This window comes from Perissodus microlepis, chromosome 1 (assembly GCF_051167445.1).
Source record: "Perissodus microlepis isolate ML-2025 ecotype Zambia chromosome 1, ASM5116744v1, whole genome shotgun sequence".
NCBI classification, from domain to species: domain Eukaryota; kingdom Metazoa; phylum Chordata; class Actinopteri; order Cichliformes; family Cichlidae; genus Perissodus; species Perissodus microlepis.
Window position 1 is genome coordinate 17,882,328 of NC_140461.1, and position 25,953 is coordinate 17,908,280.

Here is a 25,953-nt window from a genome sequence, read left to right on the forward strand (position 1 = left end):
AGAAAAAGCTAGCAGTGAAACTACTAAAAACTAAAAGTTAGTTTAGTTTTTCAACAATAAAAAGTAAAACTGAAAACGAAACTAAAAACTTAAAAAACAACAACAATCAACAACTGTCATTTAAATTCTTCACACCTGTTTCTAAACTTCAATATTTGTGTTCGACAGCGCCATGTGAGTCATGTGACCCACCCCGCCCGTCATATGACGTTCAGTTTCACGCGGAGCTGTAATCGAGGAAGTTGAAGTGAACGCTTCTTCTTCCTCGCCGAGCGCAGGGATTTATTTTCGGGGTTCGTTTTGTGTTTGAGACGTGACCCGGGCTTCAGCCATGCTCGGTGGAGGTCTGCTGCTGTGTTTGCTGGCCGTGTTTCCGCTCGGCTCGCGGGCTGAGTACCATCCGGACGAAGTGACGCACTTGCCCGGAATGACGTTCAAACCGAACTACCGACAGTGGTCAGGATACCTGCAGGCACGGCCTGGAAAGTTTCTCCATTACTGGTAAGAACCGGTGGTAAATGCGCCAGAAACGTCGTCAGAGCATTACATGTTGCCCACACCGCGGTGGTTTCTGTGAGCAAATGCAGTATATATACACTTCTATTTCTTTATAATGAGACACGCAAAGCTTTCTTTTTAGCCCCACACACAGAATATAAACAACTTTAGCAAACTTTTACCTCTTATACTAATTATCTGCAACGGGAGCCAGATTAAATTTTCAGTTTAGAGCCCGAATGTAAAAAAAAAAAAAAAAAAAAAAAGGAAAAGAATCGGCTCATAACCAGCTTTTATAATAATATTAATTACAACTAAGTACATCCTTCACGTTCTTCCCACTAATACAGAGTCTATTAATTACCCCTGAGTGTATATGGACAAAAGTACTGGGCCACCTACATAATAAACCTATATATACTTTTCCCCTAAACCCATCTTCAGGTATGTTACAGCTTTCAGTCTTCCTGCAGGATTTTGGAGTGTGTCTGTGGGGAATTTTTGCCCATTCATCTAGAAGAGCTTTTGTAAGGTCAGACACTGTTGTCGGAGGAGATGACCTGGCTCACTGTCTCAGTTCTAGTTCATCCCTAAGGTGCTCTGTGGGTTTGAGGTCAGGGCTCTGTGCAGGCCTTACCTTTATGGACTTTGGTCAATCCCGGAACAGTAAAAGGCCTTCACCAAACTGTGCCTACAAAGTTGTCTAAAATGTCTTGGAATGCTGAAGCATTACAATTTTCCTTCACTGGAACTAAAGGCCCCCACAACAATCCCATAAAACAATCCCATTTCATTATTGGATTCAATAACTAAGCGGTACACCTAAATGCTTTTGTCCACATGATGCGTTTCCTTACGTAGTTCATGTAAGCCTGGTAAACATGACTTCATGTTTGCAGCAGCACCTTGTGTTATCCTGAATCAGAAAGACAAACCAGTTGAGCAGGTTTCTTGAACTTAAACACCAAATCACTGAGGAACTTCAAGAAAAGCTTTAGATCACGGGTTTTGACAAACAAAACTGTCCTTGTGGTTCTAGCTTGGGTCTTATCTGATGTATGAGTGGTGTCAAAGGTTTTCTGAGCTCAATTATTGTATTGGCTCTTAGGTTAAAGTGCATTGGAGCAATTGGTCCTTATTATACTCGTTCTTGCCTGCAGATCTGCTTTCACTATTCACAAGAGATTATCTAGTTAGTTGGAAAGAGTAACTTTGAGTTTGTGATAGCTTGTGTCCTGATTTCCTGCAGGTTTGTAACTTCTCAGAGGGACCCAGTCAAAGACCCTCTGGTGCTCTGGTTGAACGGAGGCCCTGGCTGCAGCTCGCTGGATGGGTTCCTCTCAGAGAATGGACCATTTCATGTGAGTTTGCTCACTGTGTGCATAACTACACTCGTGCACTGAGTAAAGTGGATTTCAATAGAAAAGTCTTGACTCTGATTTTCAGGTAAATGATGATGGGGCTACGCTGTACGAGAACAAATTCAGCTGGAACAAGATTGCCAATGTGCTGTATGTCGAGTCTCCTGCAGGTGTGGGATATTCCTACTCTGATGATGAGAAATATGCAACTGATGATGACCAGGTGAGTTCAGTGTGTTAAATAACCAATGCAGATTTTTACAAAGGAAGAAAAAGTGATTGTGAAATGTGAAAACATGTGAAATGTTTATCATAGGTTGCCCAAGATAATTACAAAGCCCTGCAGAATTTCTTCTCCAAGTTCCCAAACTTCAGTCAGAACAAGTTCTTCATCTTCGGGGAGAGCTACGGTGGAATTTATGCGCCAACACTCAGCCTCCTTGTGGCCACGGGAAAAGCCAAAATAAACTTTAAGGTGAGATGCTTCATCTGCCTCATTTCCTTAATGTAGTTTCATGATGAAGGAGAAGTTGTTCCTCTATATTGTGCCTACTGACGTGGTTTAAAGTGACGCATTTGCTTGTTTCCAGGGCTTTGCAGTGGGAAACGGCCTCAGCAGCTTTAATCTCAATGACCAGTCATTGATCTACTTTGGTTACTACCACGGCCTCTTTGGAGAAGAGTAAGTTTTGCCAAGGTTTCTTGTTTTATTATGAAGGAATGGCTTTAAAAAGAAATGGTGTTTATTGTTTGCATGCTCCATTACACACGAGATGAATTCTCTTGAGTTGCTACATAAAAAAATATCTGATCACTTAGATTGTTTTTCCTATTAAAGTCAGGAGCTGGCAAGCATATCATTTTTACATTTTAATATTATTCTTCATATAAAAATATGACAGAAGTAATCTGCCTTCAAGTTAAGAGATCATTTGCACAGAGCTGATGCAGAGCTGTTTCTTGTGCAGTTTGTGGCGTGACCTGAACATAAATTGCTGTAAGAATGGGACCTGCAATTTCTACAACTCCAGTTCTGAGACATGCACGATACTGGTAACGTGTTCACTGTTGCCTTAATCAACTGGGAATTTCTCATGTTGACTTAAGAGTCTTTCAGACATATACTTCTTTGTCTCCTTTACAGGTAAACGTGGCCTTTGGTCTCGTCTATAATAGTGGACTTAATGAGTACGCCCTTTACTTGGATTGTGAAGGTCAGAGAAGATCCAGTAGAGTCTATGAGAGGACCATGAGTCTTCTGTTTAGGAACTACAGGAATCACCCACATACACACAAGGTAACCCTCCAAAAACAAGTTTTCGTGCACTCCATGTCTGTCCTTCAGTTGTCCTGGGTTTTAATGATAGTGTTTATTGAAGTTTTCAGCACAGAGAAGTTCCTCCACCACTCTGGGTGAAGTCCCACCCTGCATCAACAGCACAGCCCAGATGAACTGGCTGAACAGAGGTGACGTGAGAAAAGCGTTGCACATTCCAGCTATCCTGCCTCCCTGGGATATCTGCAGGTACGGCAAATAATGAAATCTTCTGGTTATTGCAAAATTGGTGATAAATAATGTTATGTGTGCACCTCAAGTCCTCTTTGTTGCAGTTTTACTGAATACAGTGGGATGCGAAAGTTTGGGCAACCTTGTTAATAGTCATTATTTTCCTGTATAAATCGTTGGTTGTTACAATAAAAAATGTCAGTTAAATATATCATATAGGAGACACACACAGTGATATTTGAGAAGTGAAGTTTATTGGATTTCCAGAAAGTGTGTAAACACATGACTGTGGCTCTCTAATGGTGGGCTATTCCTCATAATAATAATAATAATAATAATAATAATAATAATAATAATAATAACAATAAACTCAGACACTGAGGCTTCTATATGTATACATCCTCACATATATCAGCATTTCTGCCAATAACAGCAAGTTCAAATAAATCCTGGTGTGGACGGTGGTGTTGATGGAAGGCGAAATGAAGATTAAGTTTCACTTTTTAAGAAATCTACACCTTTCTCAAAGGCAGTATAACTTTCCAGGGCCCTCGCATTTAAAGCATTATCTTAGTTCAGTTCACTTCAGTTCAGTTATATTTATATAGCACCAAATCAGGCAACAGCCTCCTGTTGTTGTACTTTCTTTTGTAAGGTAAAGACCCTAAAATAATAGAACAACCCAAACAATGAGACAACCCCCTGTTAGCAAGGACTTGGTGACAGTGGGAAGAATAAACTCCCTTTTAACAGGAAGAAACCTCCAGCAGAACCAGGCTCGGGGAGGGGCGGCCAGCTAACGCTACCGATGGGGGTGAGGGGAGGAAGACAGGACAAAAAAAGCACAAATGAATAACTAATGACTGAATGCAGAGTATGATTGTAATTAGCATGGTGTGATTTCTGTGATGATAAGTATGTATTTGTTGCAGTGATAAAGTTGGAGCGCAGTACAAAGTGCTGTATGCAACAATGAAGGACGTGTACCTGAAGCTGCTCTCTCTGGGCCTCCGTGCGCTCGTCTATAACGGAGACACCGACATGGCCTGCAACTTTCTGGGTGACCAGTGGTTTGTGGAGGATCTCGGCTTGAAGGTAGCTTTAATTCTACATTCATAAATTATACTTTTTCACACCAATGACAGGCACTTCTTAATTGTACTAAAATGTTCTTAGGCAACCACTAAATACCAAACCTGGATTCATGAGGACCAAATTGCTGGCTTTTATCAGATGTTTGGAAACATCACTTTTCTGACTGTTAAGGTAAGCATTAATGCTTTTGCATTGTCGGTTTGTTTTATGTGAAGATGTCGCAGTTACTCAAAATACTGCTTTGATCTGTTTCAGGGTGCAGGTCACATGGTTCCTCAGTGGGCTCCGGGTCCAGCTCTCCACATGTTTCAGTCTTTCATAACAAACTCCCCTTACTGAGTCGGAGAATGTACTTTTTCTTTATTTGTTATTGTTGTTCTCAGGGAAATAATTTGAGATGTAAAAATGACTCTTTGGTACTGCACTTGTTCATTTTCAGTTACCTCCACTTTTAATAGGTTAAGGCTGTCAGCCTGGCTCTTGACAGAACAAATGGAGAACACTTTCTTTGTTTTTGTGGGGTGGGGGCGTGCCCAAAAGTTTAATTAATCAAATTAACAAAGAAATGAATAACCCATAGTTGTTAAATGGTTAGAACTGTTTTTCCCTCAATCTCAGTTTTTATGGGTGAAATTTGTGTTCGTTTAGATTGAAGTTAACAACTGATTTGGTCACATACCCTCTCCAAAGCTGCTGGTTCGTGTGTATTTTTACCATTTTTGTCAGTAAATTCGGGAGCTACTTGTGTATAAAAGAACCATCTGCATCCTGTGGTCTCTGCAAAGCTTCTTCTCATTGACTCAGATCTGAGTCCAGATATTTGATGCTGAACTTTAATAAAAGTATATAAAGTACTGTCTGTGGCACTTACGTAAATTTTTTTTCATCCTTATGGTTGACGTGTTAATAAAATAACAATGTAAAAGGATTTTTTTTTTTTTTTTTTTTTTTTTAAACGTGTTGTCTGATGATGCCTTAACTCCGCTCAAAAACTGTAAGTCGATGAAGTGAATTCAATGTCTTTTATTAAATTTTTTGTTCAACTCATGAGATTTGAGCAGTCTACATTTATTCACATGCTTTAACTGCACCTCATTTATTGAAGTAGCATTGAATGTTCACTAAAATATTTCTACCAAATCTTCCCATTAACATATTTTCAAGTCACTTTTATGAGACAACAGGGACATGATTGTGATTAGCAAATGCTTTGTTAATCAGTGGCGTAAATGCAGCTGATCATCGATAAATTAAGTTTGACACACAAGTTAAAGCACCAAACCATAAAAAAAAAACAATGATCATAACAATGATTGTCCAAAAAAAAAAAAAGTATCCCAGCACTTAGTATTTTAAGAAATTTTCATTTTGTAGTTTTTCTTCACAATTATGATAAATGTGTCCGTCCAGCAGTCTCATGTAGCATACCCGTGTTTCTGACAGTCCCTTTTTTCCGTTTTGTCAGTTGTGTTCACAAAAATACTTGCTGGGTTTCATTAAACAGGAAAAATATAACTACATAAACATGAAATCACCGGAGTCACAAAAAAAAACATGTACTGCAAAAATGGTTATTAAAGTTACAGTTGGTACAAAGATGAGGGCTAAAGTCATTTGGTGTAGTTTAACCATGTCAGTGATCTGTGCTCTGTACGTCTTTAGTGTTGGCGTTTTGGGATATTTGAGGGGAAAAAAAAAAAAAAAAAAAAAAGCTCCCACTTTGGTTTGAGGCAAACAAAAACTAAAATTATTTCTATCAGCACATTAACTTAAAATGTCACATGTGCAGTTTGTTCACTTAGTTTCCTTCCTGTCGTGTCTTAAAACCCTTTCGTGTAAATAAAGTGCAAAGTGAATGCTTTGTAGGTTACATCGTTCCCTCTCTTTACAAACCTGTGGAGGTGGTGCTCATTTGTGCAGATACCGAGCTGCACTTTTCACCCTGTTTTACACACTGGCTTCAATGAGCATATCTTTGTAGGCTTTTGCTCATTTGTACAAATAATCTAATCCAATCTAATCTAAAATTCACTTGTAAAACTACCTTGTACTATAGCACAATAAATTACACAAACCAATAAACAAAAAAAAAACTAACTCATTTTTAAATCAGTTTTAAAGTGTAGTATGTTTGGTTGTTTTGTCCCTATAATTGAAAACCTCATAATCAAACTGCCCTGGCTCTGCATTAATGCCACTCTACGCCTTTACATACATTTAATATGCTTTGTCCTACTGTGGTAACGTATCACTTAATTCAGTTTTTGTTTTTTACACTGGTGAGTAGACAAACTATTAGCAGCGACATAATTAGTACTGAACATGAATTACATTATGACATGCTAATTAAATTACACAAAGTGGTACAATTCTTCTGTTAAAATCAATCTGATTAAGTCCTTCGGCTCTTGTAAACAGGAACGTGCCATTGTTACATCCACAGAGGGGAGTAAGGAGTGTGTGTCCCCTCTGGAAATAATGACATAGTAAAACACATGAAACATGCTGTTAGAAGCGTCTGAATTCCCTCGGCATGACAGGGTGACTCCCCGATTGAGCAAAACTCTCTAGACCTTCATGTCAGTACGGAGCAGGTGATGTTTGTCTTTGTTGTTGTTGTTGGGGTTTTTTTGGTCATGAGATGCTTTGTATCATCCAGAGGCCTGAGAGCAGCACCGGCTCGTGAAAATTATTCCCTTCAGTTGACGACATCCTGGTAGATTGAGTTCGTCGTGGTGAGGCCGAATACGAACGCTCCAAGTGTAACCATGGCAACACCGAAGATCACCAGCCCGTGCCAGCTGTGAAAGAGAGAGCAAATACATTCGTTTGAGCATGGATAACCTTTTTTGCAATAATGACAGTGAATCATGTGGCTCCAATGTCAAAAGATTAGAGAAGAATTTTTAAAAAGTGTTCAACTGGAAAGTTTTTCTTCAACTTTGATTCGTCACAGATCAAACAGATGCAGAAGCTCAGTGGCATAAAAGACGGGCTTATCCAGTTTTACAGCTTTTGCTACTAATAAAGACGTCCCCCATGGCCATTCATACCGCACTAAATTAATAGATAAACAATGAAGTTACAGAATAGTTCTTTTTTTTCAATATTTACTCTATAAATTTCAGTTCCACAGTAATTAATTAACTAATTAATAAAAAAGTGCCCATTTTCTGTAAATTAACAAAAACTTTCTGCTCTATAATTAAAGGGTAGTCTGATCAAAGATCTCAGGACTTCCTCTGCAATTTTACACATTTAGGTCTTATAAGCCCAGTTGTGCTGACGGTTTTCTGTCACCACAGCAGGATTTCTTTGATATGTAGAAAAAGGGAGGTACTACTGAAACTGCACTTCTTTTTCTTATATTGGGGGGGATTAGGGATATCCGGGATTAAATACGTAGTTAAACTTTTTTACAATGGCAAAAAGGGGTCTGGCCCACTTAAGATCAAGGTATGCTGTATGTAATCTATTGTAGTCATTTAATTGTGAAGGGTAACTATAATGTAGCATCCAGTATTAATGCAGTTTAAAAAAGTGTGCAAATATGCCCACAAGCTCAATGACAGCCTCACATGCAGAGGGCCTTTTGAGGTTTTGAATGTGTAGTCAGCTGATGAGAAAATTGTGTCATGTAATGTAATGACTGCATGATTGAAAAAAATATATACAGAAGCAGAGAGAAGAGAGTTTACAGCAGAGCCTCACCTTGCAGATCGGACGTCAGTCTCTGAGAGTTTGGCTTGCATCAAACACAAACCTGTAAATTTAAAGAAACATTGAATCGGCTTTACAGCGCGTCAATAAAAGCTGCACAGAAAACCCGAAAACAGCAGATGGCGTGCATTGTACCTGGGAAGACAAAGATGAAGCAGGCTGCCAGTCCTCCGATCAGAGAGATCACTCGACCAATGTCTGGGATGAAGAGGGCGAGGACGAGGGTGATGATAAACCACACCAGCGTCTGCAGGATCCTCCTCCTCCTCTCACGACGTACACACACCTCTACCTGTTCACCTTGGAAACGCAGCCAAAGTCCCTCTATAACTGCCCTAGAACAACACATGACCACAGCAGAGTACTGAGAAGAAAAGATCCATAAAAACTAAATAAGGACTTTAGTACACACAAACACACCGAGGACATACCACCAATCCCTTTGACTTTTTTTTGGGTTGCATTTTTAAATCATCTGATACAGATTTTAAAAACTACACACGGGGTACCACCTGAAACAAATCCCACATCAATGCTCCTTTTCAATTTCTAAATATTGGAAAATTTAGCAACCCTAGCATCCCTAATAAACATTATTTAATGAGGACAGATTATATTTAGCCAACAACAAATACATAAATATGGTCAGTTTCTTCTGCTGGCGATAATTTGAATGCATCTCAGTGCTTGGAGAAAAAAAAAAAAAAAAAAAAAAATCACAGGAAACAAAAAGGCCAAAACAGAAAAGATGTAAATTATCTGATGCCAGTAACAGGCTGCAGTGAGAAATCTCAGATATCGCTTCATAAGTTTTTCACTAGTAAAAACTGACAGCTGGAAAATGCAAGCTCAGTGCATATGTTGAACAAATTATCTAAATGGGAGCCTTACCAGAAAATAAATAAAAATCAGCTTATATATTTTAGACACTTGAAATGCAACCACTAAAGAAAAGGGAGGAGGAGGAGGAGGAGGAGGAAGCAGAAGAAGAAGCAGAAGCAGAAGCAGAAATAATAATAATGCTCACATGGTAAAATATACTGGATGATGCAATAAAATGCTACAGTAAGCCAACAGATGTTGAACCCATAATCATCATCACTGGCTAAACTTCTGCCACTTTGCTGCTATTATCTCTAGTGTGTTTCAACCCGTATGTGTGTCTAATTTGACAAAATACACACTTGAACAGAGAGAGCAGCAAATTAGCAGTAAAGACTCACCGTGGGTACATAAAATAGGAATGTTTATGGTTTTACATCAGGATTTTTTTCCTTACATTTGCAACTTTGTAAACTTAAACTATGCTGCCATGTGATTCTGCACTTACCTTTGATGACCATGAAAACGGGGTAGTAAAAATCAGCATTTTATCACCTCAGACGTTTATCAAAGGTTAAGCCCTTTCTTTCCAAGCGTGACTTGGAAAGTGTTCATGCCTTTATTACCTCACGTTTAGATCATTGTAATTCTCTTTTAATAGGGGTTGGGCAGGGCACTTTGTCATGCTTGCAATTAGTGCAAAATGCTGTGGCACGATTTTTAACTGGCAGAAGAAAATTTGATCACATCACTCTGATTTTGGCCTCTTTACACTGGCTTCCAATTGAATTCAGGATCCGTTTTAAAGTCCTTTAATTGGTTTTTAAATCTCTAAATGGTCTGGCACCTGTTTATTTGTCTGACTTGTTGAAGCCCCACGTCCCCACTTGTTCCCTTCGGTCAGCTGAGCAGTTGCTGCTTTCGGTCCCAAAGTCACGGCTGAAACTTAGAGGAGACCGAGCGTTCTCTGTTGCTGCGCCGATGCTTTGGAATAACCTTCCTCTTCATATTAGACAGGCTACATCAGTGGCAGTTTTTAAGTCTTTATTAAAAACCTATTTTTATTCCCTGGCTTTTAACTCTGTGGGTTATATATATATATATATTTTTTTTTTTTTTTTTTTTTTTTATTGCTATGCCTGGTTTTATTACTATGTGCATATTAGTATTGTACAGCACTTTGGTCTACCAGGTGTGTTTTTAAAGTGTTATGTAAATAAATAAATAAATAAATAAATGAATGATGATGATGATGATGATGATGATGATGATGATGATGATGATGATGTTCTTTTTAGAGAGAAGAGGCTTTCCTCTAGTAAATCGTGCTTTCATTAACTTTAATATTTAACATGCTCATTGAGCCCTATAGAGTCTGAGATGTAGCTTTGGGGGTTTCTGCAGTTTCTCCAAGTATTGGGGGTCTAGTCTCAGGGTCAACTTACAGGGACGTCCACTCCAGGGAAGATTATGGCATGTTTTGACACACTCTCCACCTCTAAAGCTTCTGCCTTTATAGAGGTGATCACGCTTGATTACACTCGATTAATTAGCTGCCTTCAATCAGCACCACTTAGCTGCTGCTTATCCTAAGAGTGTTCTTTGCTTTTATTTTTCCACAGGAACACAAATAAAATACTTTATTTTGATTATGCCATCTCACTTTAAGCTTTTCTCTAGATGTAGGGGAGGAAATACAGTTAGAAATGGAGGAAACAATATGCACTCAGACGCATGTGCAGCCGAAGCAGCCACAAGAAAAACTGAGACGCTCAGATTACAACAGAAACAGACAGACACAGTGAGTATTACTCTATTCTCTGCTGAGGAAACCTTTAGTCCACTGTATCTTTACACTGCATATGGTTTTCTCCTGTATTGTCTTGACCCATTAATATATCCAGATATCAACTACAGCTTCATCATTAGTATCACACGTTTTAGTTTTGCTGTGTCTTACCTGCCACAGAAGTGTAAAATAGGGTAGGAGGTGACCACACAGACGATGATGAAAGCTCTCGCAATGGCTACGGCGATATCATCGGGGGGGTACGACATCAACACATCCTGACTGACGCTGGAGCCAAATGTCAGGAAGCCGCAGACACCTGAACAAATCAAAAATCACACCAAGGATCGCTTCACTGTAAAAAAGCAAACCTGCAGGCTGACTACATTTCTGGAATATATTTCCATGCTATAAAAAATACCTTCAAGTACCTTTTACATGTACTTTCTCAAATGTATTTAAAAGTCAATTATAAACATGCATGTTATTCAGTATATATGTACAATACCTGTTCCAGTGTAAACAAAAAGGCAGATTAACATGCTGAAGGTCACAACAAGGCCCCAGGGTCTGATCTCTTTCCTCCTCATGCTGTTGAACACTGGCACGGAGCTGACATGGCACTGTGACCGGAGATCAGGACGGAGAAGGCAGGAGATACAGTTTATTAATATTAAAGTCTAATCATAAAGGCACATAGCTTAAAATCTCATCAAATGATACCAAATGAGGAGATACCTGGAAGCCAAAGCATATGGTGGGCATTGCATTAAAAACTGCAGTCCAGGAAGCAGAACTGTAACAAACACAATGATATAGCAACTCAAACAAAGCCAGATGAGGAGGATGCAGATGTTTAGAAAGCGTTGTGAAATGTGTCCACACCTGGTAGGAACATAGCCCGGAGTCACCTCTTTGTCTGGCCAGAAGTACTTAATGATAACCACTATGGTAACATACCAGGTTCCCATCACACTCAGAGTACTACCAGAGAAAAAACGAACAACTCAAATAATCAGTGTGTAAATTAAAAAAAAAATAATAATAATAATAACAAGAAGAAATCAATTCTCAGAGTGAAAATAAGCTGCAGGTTAAAAGGGGCAAAGTTCTGTACCTGGCATACTTCTGGAAGCCAATCTCTTTGGGGATGGAGAGAGGAAGAATGACCAGTACCGCCGTCAGAGAGATGGTAAATTTGCGGTTTGTGTACCAGAAGTGATCGTCTTCACCCTCTGCATTATGACCCGCTGCAGCGATCACTGTAACAAAAAAAAATAAGGATTTCAAAAACACTTGAGAAGGCCCCAAAGAGAAAGAGCCAGAGTACAATCTGCTGTTTGCTGGAGAAGGGTACAGGGTACAGAGCAGGAGATTAGCTAAAGAGCTGTACACACAGGAGGGATGTAGAAATGCAGACGATCTAAGTCACAAACACTTCATTCATTTCTAAATAGCAAAAGGCCAGAGTTGAATTCTTTTAAACACTGTCAGCATCTCTGGGTTGAGTTAATCACATGAGATACACGTTTACTGAGCGAAAAAGCTGAGTAGTGTCATCTCTGATGTTCTTTGCCCTCATCATTGATGACACTGACTTTTTTTATACTGCTCTATGACAGAAAGACTTCCCCTATTTAATACATCACAGCTAAATGCAAAAGGAAAGCAGAAATTTCATTTAAATGTAGGAGATGATCGGAACATCTCATGAATTAGGCCATGTAAAGATAAATAAATCAAAACCTTATATGATTTAAATTTGGCTGATCTTCCTTTTAAAGATCATACTCTTGTCCACCCCAGACCACTTTAAGTGTCACTAATATTTTTGATGGCTCCCTGGAAGTCCTGTCCTGTCCCTGCCTCTGCAGCGTGCGCTGGATCTTGTCCTTTACATGAAATTAGATCCTTCACCTCAGATTTCATTTTATGGAAGTGGTCAAAGTCACACAGAGTCAAACCCAGGAAACAGAGCTTGTGGTCAATAACGACTGTGTAGCCAGAATTTTTTTTTTTAACCTCCTAGGACCTGGCGTCCACATATGTGGACTTCACATTTTGGGTTATTTAGACCAAAATACTCAATTTTGCTCTACATGGGCGTGATATACTGTTCTATCAAGATTTTAAACGAATATCCTCATATGTGGCTCTTATTTTTCTTAAAAACAAAAATAAGGTAAAAAAAAAAAAAAAAGAAAATCTGGTAATTCTTTGTTTTTACATTCATTGGGCCCCAATATGCCCAAATATCAAAGAGAAATTAAAAATGTATGTCGTGGAAGAGTTCGGGTCTTAGGAGGTTAAAGATGGTTTTGAAGATATGAACAGCTAAATTTAATTCAGGTGCATCTTTTGTCTTTTACATTCCAGTTTTAGAGGTTTTGGTTTTCTAGAGACGAAACAAAAGAGCTAACCAGTCTGATAAAGTACACTTACAGCGATCGAGCTGGTCTCCGATGACAATGAAGAAAGCAATGCATGTGCCAAATGTGTAGATGGCAATGGCTACTTCACATACAACTCCTGTGACTTTCCCACAAGTGGCTCGAACAACTTCCTGGTAAGTAGCTTCATTACTGACCTGAATAAAAAAGACAGATAATTAAAAAAAGGACGTTGATCAAACAGTAGGTAGGTACACGGTAGTGATACTAAGGTTTCTCATGTGACTTATCCGAGAGTTGCCTGCCATATTGGAGGTGATGCAATCTATTGACTGTTGAGGGTGTACATGTTTTTTCACTCACAATAGTGACAGTTTATCTCATTTATGCTTAATGTTTAATAAGTTTATCACTCACTTAGACCCCAGTCATACAGACCTAGAAACCAGTCTTTGGTTCCTAGGGAAAAATGTATAGTCCCCAACTGGCTGGCGAGTGTCTGGAGACAGTCACTAGGTAAAATCTGTAGCACAGAGGGTGGTGACCCAAACACCTTATTGTGGTTGGTTTGCAGATCATCACAGTCGCCCACTTCAAATGCTCACCAACTACTCTCCAAATGGTAACCAAAGCAACCAAAAACAGGTGTTTGAGTCAGCACCATATAGCTCTTCACAACCAATTTCGACAAGCAACCTCCAGCAATTACTCGCCAACCAGTCAAGAAACACATACATACACATTTTTTCCCCTAGAAACCAATGGTTGCTAAATGGCCTGCAATCGGTCTCTAGGCCTATGTGATTTGGGTTTTATTCAATTAACACAAAAAATTTACAAAGTTGCACGAGTTAAATTCACAAGGTTAGCAATCACATCTGTAGCCTGCATGTATTTACCTGAATTTTCATTTGCCACCATTAAAATCATCATCATTAAAATGTCACACTTAAATTAGCCGTTGAGTTTTAATGCCACTGAAACAAAGGTTAACTGTCCAAATTAGGTTTTTCAACACAAGCCTGTGATATTTCCCGCAACCCTAAACTGATGTATCCATGCACTCACTGAGAACATGGAGTCCTCCTGCAGTGTGCGGCATTTAAAACAGGTTTTTCTACATAACTCCACAAATAACCGAGCAGCAGGAGCATCACTGTTTACTACTTGAGTAATTCAAGTCACTCTTAATTGGCTATCTTGGATTCTGCCAGCACGCAGGTTAAAGACACAGAAAAACACTTTATCTTGGCTACCACAGCTTGATTTACCGATGTCTGTATAGTTATTGGCAAAATTAAGGTTGGAGTCTCACACATTTACATAGCCAGAAACCATCCAACAGCTGAATGTAAATTATTTTCTTCAGCGGATATTGTTGCATCACTTAAAATTTACTTAATTCAGCTGACTCAGTCTTAGCTTTACTCTTTTATTCCAGTTTTGTGTGAGACGTAAGCACAAATCTGAGCTACTGAGGAAGTGAAAGTCCAAACCTATCCATATGATCAGGATTACAACCACAGAATAAAGAAGTTGTTACTTAAGAAGCCTGTGCAGTTTGTTTCACTACGAATGAAGGAAGAAGACAAAAGAGAGACAAAACTGTTTGGAGTTCGAGGTCCAGAACATGGCAGAGGAAATATAAGAAAAACAAGTGAAATGTGAAGAAAGTTTGGGGGCGGGGGTAACACAAACCAGGGAGCAGTATCCGAGGATCACCAGCCCGGTGATTATGAAGATCAGCATAAACTGAAACACAAGGAAACACAAAGCAGCACTATATGAATATGCTGGTCACATGAATACAGAGAAAGCAGGTGCTCTGATTGTCAGTGCTTGTATTCCGGGAATGAACAAGCTCATGCTATATTCAGTCTGACTCCCTTTCCAGCTAACCTAATAATAACTGTGGGTAGTGACATAAAATAACATTTTTTTTCCTTTCAGCTTCTCTTAGTGCCAAAAAATGTTTCACCCTCAGTGTAATGAGGGTATACATTGATCAGCCACAACATTAAACATCAGAGTTATATTCTGGAGGTCCTTCTTGACCCTCCAAAACTGGTCTGGGGACTGGGCAATGAACACGAGACATCCCTTGGTGTCTGATACTCTAACACTGCCAGTGGATCTCGTAGATTAAAGGGTGTGACTTGTGTGGTTCACATTCTCCTGGCACATCCCGCTGATGCTCTGTCAGACTGGGATGTCAGGAGATTGGAGACCAAACGTCACACACTGGTTGTGTTTCTAAAGCTGTTTCCAAGCATTTTCTCAAGTATGATGGAACGCATTGTTCTGCTATAGGATGCTTCCATTGCTATCCAATGATGTGCTTGGCCTCTAGCAATGTTAAGGTGTGTGGTATGTCTCAAAGTAACATAGGACCAGGACCATGCCAGGTCCCAAGACCTTTTAGGACAAAAACAGGATCCATTCATCTCAACACTCAGTGGTTTTAATATTACAGATGATCAATGCATGTAGTTCATAAAAACTGAGCAGAGCAAATTATAACTGAATCCTAATTTAACTGTACTTCATGACATACATGCTTCATGCAAGACAAAAGAGGTGTAGCAGAAGCACATAATCTCCTCACCATCTGAAGCACGAATCCTGCAGTTACACCTCCTGCCATATTGAAGGCCGCAGGAAAATTGAGTAGACCTGCTCCCAGCGCTGCATTCACCACGATGAAAACAGCGCCTATTGATGACACCCCCGAGCTCCTCCTGTCAGACTCAGGTTGCCGAACAGAATCCACACTGGGGCTCTGCAAGAGCCACGCCCTTTCTCCAGAGTCACTGCTGCCAGCACCACCCCAGTCCTCAACATCATTTTTAATTGCCATGAGTCACCAGGGTGCAGCTCAGTCTGGGAAGCGTTAAGCACCTCAGAAAATCAGGTGAGGAAATTTGAATGAAGCTACGAGATATAACCCAGCTGCAGATGAATATTTATGTCCAGTCAGGAGCCAGCTGAGGTTTCTCAACGGTGATGGTTTGATGGTGAAGCCATTTGGAGATTGAGCTGTAATAAAATATTGTCTGCATTTAGATGCATTTGGGAGAAGTGTGGTATCAAAATAACATACTGAGTACATTAGATGGGGAAGTTAAAAAAAAAAAAGTGGTTTGAATCACGAGTCATGTTTGGTAAAACAGTTTCTGCTCACTGATTCCTAGAAGTCCATAATATACTGTATGTAGAAATTACCCAGTTTAAGGCAGTGAAGGGGTACTATTCATTTTAGGAAGATGACATGATTCTTATAATCACCATGTTTAAAAAAAAAAATCAAAATCAGTGAGCTCCAGAACAAACATACGTTTTAGAGAACAGTCGTTTTACAAGTGGATCTCTTATAAAGTAGCTAATGAGCGTACGGCAGAAAGTGGAAAGTGTAGGAGAACACGCAAAGCTGCCAGGAATAAAGCATGGAGGTGATTTATTAATGTTGTGTCCAGCAGATCTCCAACACAGTCACTGACACACACACACACACACACACACACACACACACACACACACACACGGGTATCTACAGGAGACACTGGTCAAGTAATCCACCTTTTATCGTAGCTAGATTCAGGCTTTTGTTTTCACTAAGGTAACAATAGCATTTATCAATACACCCATACACCACTGTGCCTACATTAGCTAGCTAGCAAACAGCACACCGAGCTAAAGAGAGCTCGTTTTCGACAACAAGTCCACACATTTAAACACCTCCGCGTTACTCACAATAAGGATTAAAGAGTCGTCTCTGTTTCGTGTAAGACTAAAGTGCTCGTATCCTACCTTATGCCGCCACCGCTGGAAATGAGAGACCTCAGTGTTTTGACCGTAACGTGACGAGCAAGTCACATGCGGTACAATAGAATTGTGGGTAATGTAGTTCCCCCTGTCGTTTTCTTAAACCCTGTGGGATTACCTGAGGCCTCCACTCTTGACAGGAAGTTGTTTCTACGCTTCCTTATATGCTGCTGTTTCTTAAACTTATGGCGAACATATAACGTACTCTTTTGCACAACCTGTCTTTTTTCAATCCAGTTTTTTAACTTAACCTTTGTTTTTGCTATAAATATACTACTGTACATTTTATGCTTTAAATTAAAAGTATTGGTAAAGGCCGATTTTTGTGTTTCTAGAATATATGTGTATGCTCTATGTTGTTCATTTCTGACTTCTCAGAGGAATCCAGTGTGTTGGTTCAAAGTGGTTATAAGAACATGAATTCAGTTTTGCCTAAAATAATTTTTAGTTTAAAGGTGTTTGTGGGGATAGGTTAATTGGATAATCCAAATTGCCCATAGGTGTGAATGTGCGAGTGAAAGTGAGTGCGAATGGTTGTCTGTCCCTGTGTGTTAGCCCTGCGACAAACTGGCAACCTGTCCAGGGTGTACCCCGCCTCTCGCCCTATGACAGCTGGGATAGGCTCCAGCGCCCCGTGACCCTGAAAAAGGATGAGCGGAAGTGAATGGATGGAAGGTGTTTATATCATGTTTATGACAGGTGGTCTATTATATTTGTTCATTGCTGTACAGGGCTGTTATCTGTAAATAAAACAGAACAAAGGGTGCATGTAACCATTTCTTACATGGGTAAACTATTATCCAAGAACATATCAGAAACTTAAAGACAAATGAAAATGCAGCCACACCCATTTAAGCAAATGCATAAGTCAGAGCACTCTGTACTTTTGTTTGTGCTTATGCAAGTCAAGCTCATTATATACAAGTTTAGCCTATCATAGCTAACAAAGAGCGAGGAAACTGCCCTGGACCTCAGTGCAATAATCCATCACTTGGGATCAGATGTAGGTTGTCTGAGCATGATGTAGTGGGTAAATGTGAAGTAAAGGGACAAAATTAACTGGTTTCACATCTTTACTCTTTAATGATTTATTATTTGTTCAATGATGACAAGACCAACGATCCATAAAAGAGAATGCAAAAACATGGAGGCAGAGTACCAGAAGTATGAGCAGACTCGGGCAAACCCCACATTTTGTATTGCCATCTGTGTCTCACAGTCCAGAGTCACACACTAAAAACATGATGTTCATCTGAATGAACAGCGTGCGCGCATCATGAGATGTGGTGTTCCCCCGAAGAAAGTACCCCACACAACTTTACCATGGAGTACAGACTTTTCATTTGGGGAGTTAAATTTTGTGTAATAAAAATTCCTTGCAGTGGGATCGACAGATTTATTGTCTCCATTCTCAACGTTAAACCATGTGCTTGTTTGTATCTGGGCTTACAAGAGGACCAGCAGAGAAAGACCGCTGCCCTGTAATCACTAAAACAGAAATCAAACAGATTCAAATTCTACTGAAACAGAACAGAAAGAGTAAACTGCTGAATCATTGTTAGGGCAGAGCCACAGAGTAAAGAGATTACATGATTGGCAGATGCCCATTAGTACAGTAAAGCCCAGTGAAGTGCCAGTGATGTCTTGAGACTCAAATAGTGCCTCACAGGTTAAAGTGCTACAACTCCACAATTAAAAGGAAACCCTCAGATCAACTACAAGCTTTCACAAAGAACGAGAGATCTCATCTCCGCCTAGCATCGCCTGGATAATTTTTCCTCAACATTTTAGAGTGTGGGCCCACAGCAGATAGAATATACATGTAGGAGGACGCGAATGTACAGCCAACAGTTCATTTCTGATAATAAATAAGCAAAGATGATTCAGTCATGGGAAGAAATCTCTCAATTTGGCAGGGGAAGCCTTTAGTGAAATGTAGAGGAAAGAAAGTGTAACCGGAAAATAGAGCCTGTAACAAGAGCAACCGTTCCAAATTTAACTCATGATGAAAGCCAGTCAGGAAACAAAAAGGCTACAACTTAGAAAAAAAAAGAAAAGAAAAAAAAAGGAAGTTTTCTAAAGGTGGAATGAAGGAGACAGAATAAATGATGCTTGAAGCTCCTCTTTAGTGCTGCTCCTTCTGATTTTTGCTGCTCTCCCAGCACAATCCACTCTACTTGGTGACTGCGTGGATCGCGTCTGCAAGGTAGCCCACGTTTCCAGAGGTCACACCTGCCATGGAAATTCTGCCATCCTTGGTCATGTACACTGAGAACTCTTTTGTCAAGCGCTCGACCTGCAGGGAAAGAAAACACAGCACAAATGAGGCAGAGGAAAAGGGCAGTTTTATTGTTTGTTGTTTTTTTTTTTAAATAAACATTCATCTGCAAGATCAAGACTCATAATGTCAAACAAATAAGACTGAACAATGCATGTTTTTAAATGAGACAGCAAGCGTTTAAGACCACATTCTTAATGCAACCTGCGCAATACAAATCGCCACTAAACTTTGTAATGACTAAAAAGTTAAACAGCAGTAAACCATTACCCCCTGGTGGTGAAACCTCAGTCAGTACAGAAAGCAGCTTTACACAACAGATATGACTGTAAGAGTGGGCCTGCCAAAAGGCAAGTCCCTTTCCTAAGAGATAAACTCTCCTCTGATATGACCTGTGAGGTTTATTGCTGAATGACATTATTCATTATACTTTGTTTAAATATGAAAACGTTTCAATTTCTCTGCCTGCTCTGCCATTAATCGTCTCAGTACCTGTTCTGGCTTGAGTCCTGTGAAGCAAAACATCCCGATCTGGTCGATGACATGCTGCCAGTTGTGGGAGGAGCCATTCTTTTTCAAACCGGCCACCAGCTGCTCTCTCATCTTGATGATGCGGTTAGCCATACCATGGACCTCCTCCAGCCTGGACACAAAAAACAAAGAAATGCATAATTGAGCATCAACCTTTTTGGGGCACGCTGAAGATTCAAAGCGTTCCCAAAGTATTCAGACTACATTAGTTTGATGTGTCAGAGTTTAAGTTGCTAGTTGGCAGCAGCACATAGAGCACTGACCAGGCTCCATCCCTGAAGGTGCTGGAGCTGTGTCTCTAAAACCTGACTTTACTCCTGGAACATGCTCAACTAAGGTAGTCGTGTCACTCCCAGCTCTGATTTCTGTGGCCAAAGGAACGCAGCATAAGTGCAGTGTTGTGATAACCTAAGGAGCTTGAAGAGAAAGCAACTGGGCTTCATTTGGTTTTAAAACTGAAGAAGCCTCTTGGATGAGAAGTGAAACCTCTGCATGAAGCTTAAAGGAGGAAGGAACCCAGTATTTAAACCCTAGTGGGGTCGTCTGTGGATATGTCCATGTCTAAAAGGTCGTACCACAGTGAGTGCAGCTCTGGCGTGTTGAGAATAGTTGCTGCAATTCTGGCACCATTCACTGGTGGGTTGGAGTAGATGGGCCTGATGAGGATCTTGAGTTGAGACTCCACCCGCTTTGCCTCCTCTGCATCTTTGCACACGACAGTGAAGCCTCCGACACGTTCACCTGTCAACATGCACAGCAAGTCAAAAATATAAACACTGATGACAAAAAAAAAAACCTCAGGGTTTAATACAAGATTTTGGTTCAAGATAAACCACCAACTCTACTGAACAACCAATTTTAAGAAAATTGAACAGGTTAAAAATAAGCAAGGATGACAGACACACAGACACGCACGCGTGTAATTAAATAGCTTGCGATTCTTGTGTTAGTCATATTTTCCCAGACTCATGTAGGTTTTAATGTGGCACCAGTGTCAGAAGGTGGCAGTAATGCACCTACAGACTGTTTGCAAGACACCACTAAACAGAAATAAAAGACTATGTAGAAGGAGACTATTCTAACCATATGTGGCCAGTGAGAATAAGTGTTGCCATACAAGTGTGACAACATTCAAAACTCAAAAGGACTACCGCTGTACCCAAATAAATATATTTTAGTATCAGCATTTTCTCAGTGGGTCTTGTTAAGGGATCAAGATAGATCTGCTCAAATGTTTCATTTCAGAACAGAAAACACCCATCATGTTGCATTTAAGAGCCTGCACTGAATCTGACTGACCATAGAGTCCCATGTTCTTGGCAAAGGATTGCGACAGCACAATGTTGTGACCGTTTTCAATGAAGTGGCGGACAGCCCAGGCGTCGCGATCAATGTCTCCACTTGCAAAGCCCTGGTAGGCCATGTCGAAGAACACGAGTAGGTTCCTTTTCTATAAGAGTGGTGGTGGATGAACAAAGACAGACAGCAGTTAATTATGCAGAGCTCGTCAATTTTCCTGTCTTAACTGTCAGAGACCTCATGAGATAAAAGCAAAGCAACCGTTTCATCATTAGCATTTTCAGAACCTCTGGTAACCTCTCACCTTCACAATGTCAGCAATCTCCTTCCACTGCTCGGGCCTTGGATCCACACCAGTGGGGTTGTGGGCACATGCATGCAGCAGGATGATGCTCTGCTCTGGGATTTTCTGCAACATAAACGAGGGTTTCAGTTAGTCAGCCTACAAAAACCCACACACTACAGACCTGACAGTGTTCTCACAGCAGTAGTACTCTTACACTGCTCATGCACTAGATATGACTAACATGAAGTGGTTCCTCATCACGAGATAAAGCAGCGTTTTCCCACCTTTTGGAGCCATGGCACATATTTCACATTAGGAAAGTCACAAACAAAAATGTCACAAAAAGCATATTAATAATTTTTCCGTGTGCACCAGGTATAGCGGAATTGGCTCAGTTTGTCCCCAGTATAGCTTTGTCTTCTTCTGACCACTATTCATGCTAGGGCCTTCATCTGGGTTGGAATTGACTCCAGGACCCAGGTCAGATTAACTACATTTTCTTTTCAAATACTTATCTATTGCTATTACGCGCTGCGTTGTCTCACTCGCATGACTATTATGCAATTTCTCCTGTTTTCTGTTTTACTGGCAGTTGGCAACTGATTTAATTAGAGCAGGTACTTGAACTGCCCTCTAGTGGAAGAGAATGTAATTGTTCTGTTTGTTACTCAAGCCAATCGCTTGGAATACCAGATGTGGAACCAGATAATCTTCCACAGCACACCTGATCATTTCTCACGGCACACCTATGTGCTGTAGCACAGTGGTTGAGAAATACTAAGATAAGGGGATGAGAATTACATGTACATTTCAGCAAATCTTTATTAGAGCCTCATACACTGATACAACAACAATTCACACTATGCCCAGTGAAACTTCCCTGATATCTGTGTGTAAACAGAAAGTGGGGCAAGACCAAAGTCCTCTTGGATGGCTCTTAGTATAAATACACCGTTTGCACTACACACCACAAAAGTAAAAAAGCAGAGTCCCATTTCCTGCATTCCTTTCCCAATAAAAGGAAAATTTCTTAAATCTGATCACTACTCTCGAACTTATCCTTCAAAATCACAGATATCATTTGGACAACTCAAAGGATAAAATCATCAACAATAATCAAATTGTTGGGAAAAATGCTGAACATGATTCATTTTCTTTTGACGCATATATTTTACGCATTTCTTACAGAGATGTCATCCAGCGCTCCTTTGAAGTCAAAGCCACAGGTGGAAGGTTCATAGTAGCGGTAAGCTTTGAGCTGCATGCCAGCATCTCTGAAGATGGGTGTGTGGTTCCCCCAGGAGGGTTTGGGCAGGTACACATCATGTGGCCCAGGGTGGAATCGAGCCTGTGACACAGGAAAAGCTGATGAGCTATAGCATACCAAGAAACCTCATTTTTAAAAACAGTTTTTAAATGTCAGGTGATCAATACAAGAAGACCCCACCAAGAAGTTGGCTCCAATACGCAGAGATCCAGTTCCTGAGATGGTCTGGACGGTGACGCTCTGTCAGGAGAAGAAAACTGCTGTACTGATATGGATTTCTTTTAAAAGACAAAAACTGTCCATCGTCAACTGAACTTTAAGTTGAACTTACTCTGCTACTTTTCAAAACCTCATTTTCAGGACCAAGAGCCAGCTGAGCACAGGCTTTACTGAATTCAGCCAAACCACCAATGGGAAGGTACTCCTTATCCAGCTGTTTAGCTGCAATGATAGCCTCTGCCTAGAAGATGGCAAAGAAAATGAGGCATAAAACATCCTCCTTTTCATCAGCTGGCAATGGTATGTGACACACACACACACACACAATCTGATAATTTAATCAGGAGGTGGATCTACCTTGCGAACACAGCTGAGGACAAAAGGCTTTCCTTGATCATCCCTGTAGGCTCCCACTCCCAAGTTCATCTTCTTGGGGTTTGTGTCCTTCTTGAAGGCTTCAGTCACCCCCAGGATGGGATCAGGGGGACCCATCTGCACTCCACCCCACCAGGAGCTGCACCAAAGCAGATGAGTATAGTACTTAGATTGTGGTCACAAACAAACACTAATGCATCTTTGAAGAGGGGCAAACTGCTTTTAAGGTACCACTACCTTGTACAGTTTAATGCATGTAGCCTGCCAACAGACTGCAGATGTAAATTAGCAGTAAGCTAAAACTGATACAATGCATCAAACGGCAACATTTATGTTAATATTGTAGATGGTCCCCTTTCCAGAAAAGGCCAATAAAAGAAAAAAGAAACATGCTGCAGAGCCTAATGCCAGCTTAACACCTCATGTGACCTGGAGATAACACACCGACTTAGAGACACATGAATGACACATGCTTGGCTGGTACAAGCATCATGAAACATAATCCCATCAGGAAGTCCAGAGTCCAACAACAAGTGTGACAGTTAATCAGGATCAAAAATGTCATAATTACCCAGTTCCCACGACAACAAACACTCAGTGGAGTATTATATTCCACTGAGTGAGTATTACCGTTCTTTCCTTTATTTGCTCTTCCAGCTTTCAGCATCCTCTTGTTGAATATCATTCTTTTCTTTTTAAGCTTATCGATCTTTTGCTGTTTCAAAATACTTGATGCTAATTAAAATATTTGTTTAAGTGGCTGGTTAAGGTAAAGAAACTAAACAGTCCTTGAATTTCTTATTAACAGTACTTATTAGTAATTAAAAAAAAAAAAAAAAAACCCCCACACAAACACACTACAGAAAGCAAGACAGATACCTAAACTTCTTCCTTGGGACAAATGGCTTAGAAAGGCTTATTTTTCAATCTCATATTTTACAACACAGTCTAAAGACTGAAGTCTGATTTAAGCATAGACGGGATGTATGGGTTTTGGGGAAAAAAAAAAAAAAAAAAAAAAAGGAGAAAAAAGTCAATCAGTTCACTGGGCGTTTTTCTGCTTTCACATCGTCAACTGATATTAATACATCTCCGTTTGTACATAGATTTAGAAAACCCACTATCACGTTTTTTTAACGTGGCATGATTTTACTTTTGCTGCACTCTTACCCTCACAGACATGTTATTGTATCAGGTTTCTTCTACTTTCTAAACTTGAGTCTAAATTTAGGACAGGACACTTTGCAAAGGGCAAGTGTCTCCAAAGTGACATTAAAATATTATTCCTATCATTTGGCACAAACTTTTTTCACCCAATTACCATCTATACAAACAGTATTAGTTTTACTGTGTGTAACATACTACTTTTGACATTAACAGCAGGAACGTAGTAACTAAAGTGTTGCTTGCGTTCATTTGTCTCATCACACTTGCAGTGTGCATGCAAGAAGAACCTTTGAACAGACAAACTTCAGCGTTTATTTAAATATTTACTGAGAAGTTATCAGCGATCAGTAGAGCAGAGGCCTTTGTGGCACCGTAAAGGGCAATATTGTTGTTCACCCCTATCAGCTTCTGACATTACCCTCTAAAATTACACAATAACGGCTGGCTGCGTGCTTGAACATAAGACACCGAATCACGACAGCAGAAGCTAGAAAAACGAAACCTAGAGTTACTGCAGTGAAGGGGTAAGCTAAATACAGTTTCCCACGTTCACAAATCTCAGCATTTACGAAAGCTTGAAGTTAAATATTTTAATCGCATAAACGAGTAACTGAGGACGAGTTTGTCCTCCAAGCACACCCTGAAAGGACACACCAGTGTCTCAATTTCCACCTGGAAATTAGCCAATCGGCACTCAAAGGTGGGAAGCGACAGCCAATCAGCTCGCACGACTTTACAAACTACGACAAGTCGCTTAGCTCAAACTGTGCAACTGAAATTATCGCGATGGTTTAAAACACTCAAAATTTTCAGGAGCAAAAGGCGAAACCGTTTATTAACAATAAAGTTAACTGTTTAATACTGTAAACTTAAGCTGCTCTTGATAACGTAACAAATCTCCACCATGCTCCGGTGCTAACACACCAGCGTGACTTTCATCAGTACCGTTAACCTCATTAACAGCAACTCAAAGTTGTGGTAACTCAAAGTTACTGTTTTGAGGTCAGGTTAGAGGTAAGCAAAGAGAAAGTTTGTCTTAAACAATGGCTGTTGACCTTTCAGGCCATCAAGTCACAAGAGGACATCGCTAACCTACATATTAGCTGCTACCTGGGAGCAGATGCTAAACCCCGGACAACAGCAGGCCGTGTAAAAATCCTTTGACCTCAGTCTGAGGTTAGCTGACCGGCTATTGGGGCTACACTAACCGCAGAGCAACCAAGCTCCACCATAAAACACAAGGTAACGTCAACCTTCAAATAACGTTTGTTCATTGAGCTAGCTGCAAAACGTGACAGTTCATGCGACCACGTAGGTGGTGCTTAACGAACTGAACGTCCACGTCACTGCCGTTTACCTGTTGCGGGTGGACAGGACTCCCAGGGACGGGGAGATGTTCCCCAGGCAGTAGACCATCTTGCTGGACTTGAACAGAGCCATCGTTGCTGCGTTTGGGAGGCGAGCCTAGAAGGATGTGGACGGATGTGAAGGACAGGCGAGACCACGCTGCTACGCTCTGAATACGCG

At 40.3% G+C, this 25,953-nt stretch overlaps 3 protein-coding genes across 3 annotated transcripts; 1 reads left to right on the forward strand and 2 right to left on the reverse strand.

Annotated features, from left to right (window-relative positions):
- The first annotated feature begins 197 nt into the window (after window positions 1–197).
- Window positions 198–5,508, forward strand: LOC146393676 (lysosomal protective protein). Its single transcript, XM_084932679.1, has 11 exons — window positions 198–501; window positions 1,748–1,859; window positions 1,945–2,082; window positions 2,176–2,334; window positions 2,450–2,541; window positions 2,828–2,912; window positions 3,004–3,156; window positions 3,239–3,384; window positions 4,299–4,461; window positions 4,543–4,632; window positions 4,717–5,508. The coding sequence occupies exons 1-11, from the start codon at window positions 332–334 to the stop codon at window positions 4,798–4,800; spliced, it is 1,392 nt and encodes a 463-aa protein (XP_084788805.1). The 5' UTR covers window positions 198–331; the 3' UTR covers window positions 4,801–5,508.
- Window positions 5,470–17,103, reverse strand: slc38a7 (solute carrier family 38 member 7). Its single transcript, XM_084932693.1, has 12 exons — window positions 16,990–17,103; window positions 15,788–16,218; window positions 14,881–14,934; window positions 13,235–13,379; window positions 11,910–12,054; window positions 11,678–11,776; window positions 11,531–11,588; window positions 11,301–11,415; window positions 10,964–11,111; window positions 8,317–8,516; window positions 8,173–8,224; window positions 5,470–7,262 (listed from the first exon to the last, which is right to left on the reverse strand). Exons 2-12 carry the CDS (start codon window positions 16,037–16,039, stop codon window positions 7,160–7,162), a joined length of 1,371 nt encoding a protein of 456 aa, XP_084788819.1. The 5' UTR covers window positions 16,040–16,218; window positions 16,990–17,103; the 3' UTR covers window positions 5,470–7,159.
- A 961-nt stretch (window positions 17,104–18,064) lies between these two features.
- got2b (glutamic-oxaloacetic transaminase 2b, mitochondrial) lies at window positions 18,065–25,940 on the reverse strand. Its single transcript, XM_084932736.1, has 10 exons — window positions 25,784–25,940; window positions 23,242–23,398; window positions 22,997–23,125; window positions 22,846–22,905; window positions 22,585–22,746; window positions 21,417–21,521; window positions 21,113–21,263; window positions 20,389–20,554; window positions 19,775–19,925; window positions 18,065–19,300 (listed from the first exon to the last, which is right to left on the reverse strand). Exons 1-10 carry the CDS (start codon window positions 25,864–25,866, stop codon window positions 19,178–19,180), a joined length of 1,287 nt encoding a protein of 428 aa, XP_084788862.1. The 5' UTR covers window positions 25,867–25,940; the 3' UTR covers window positions 18,065–19,177.
- Window positions 25,941–25,953: the final 13 nt, after the last annotated feature.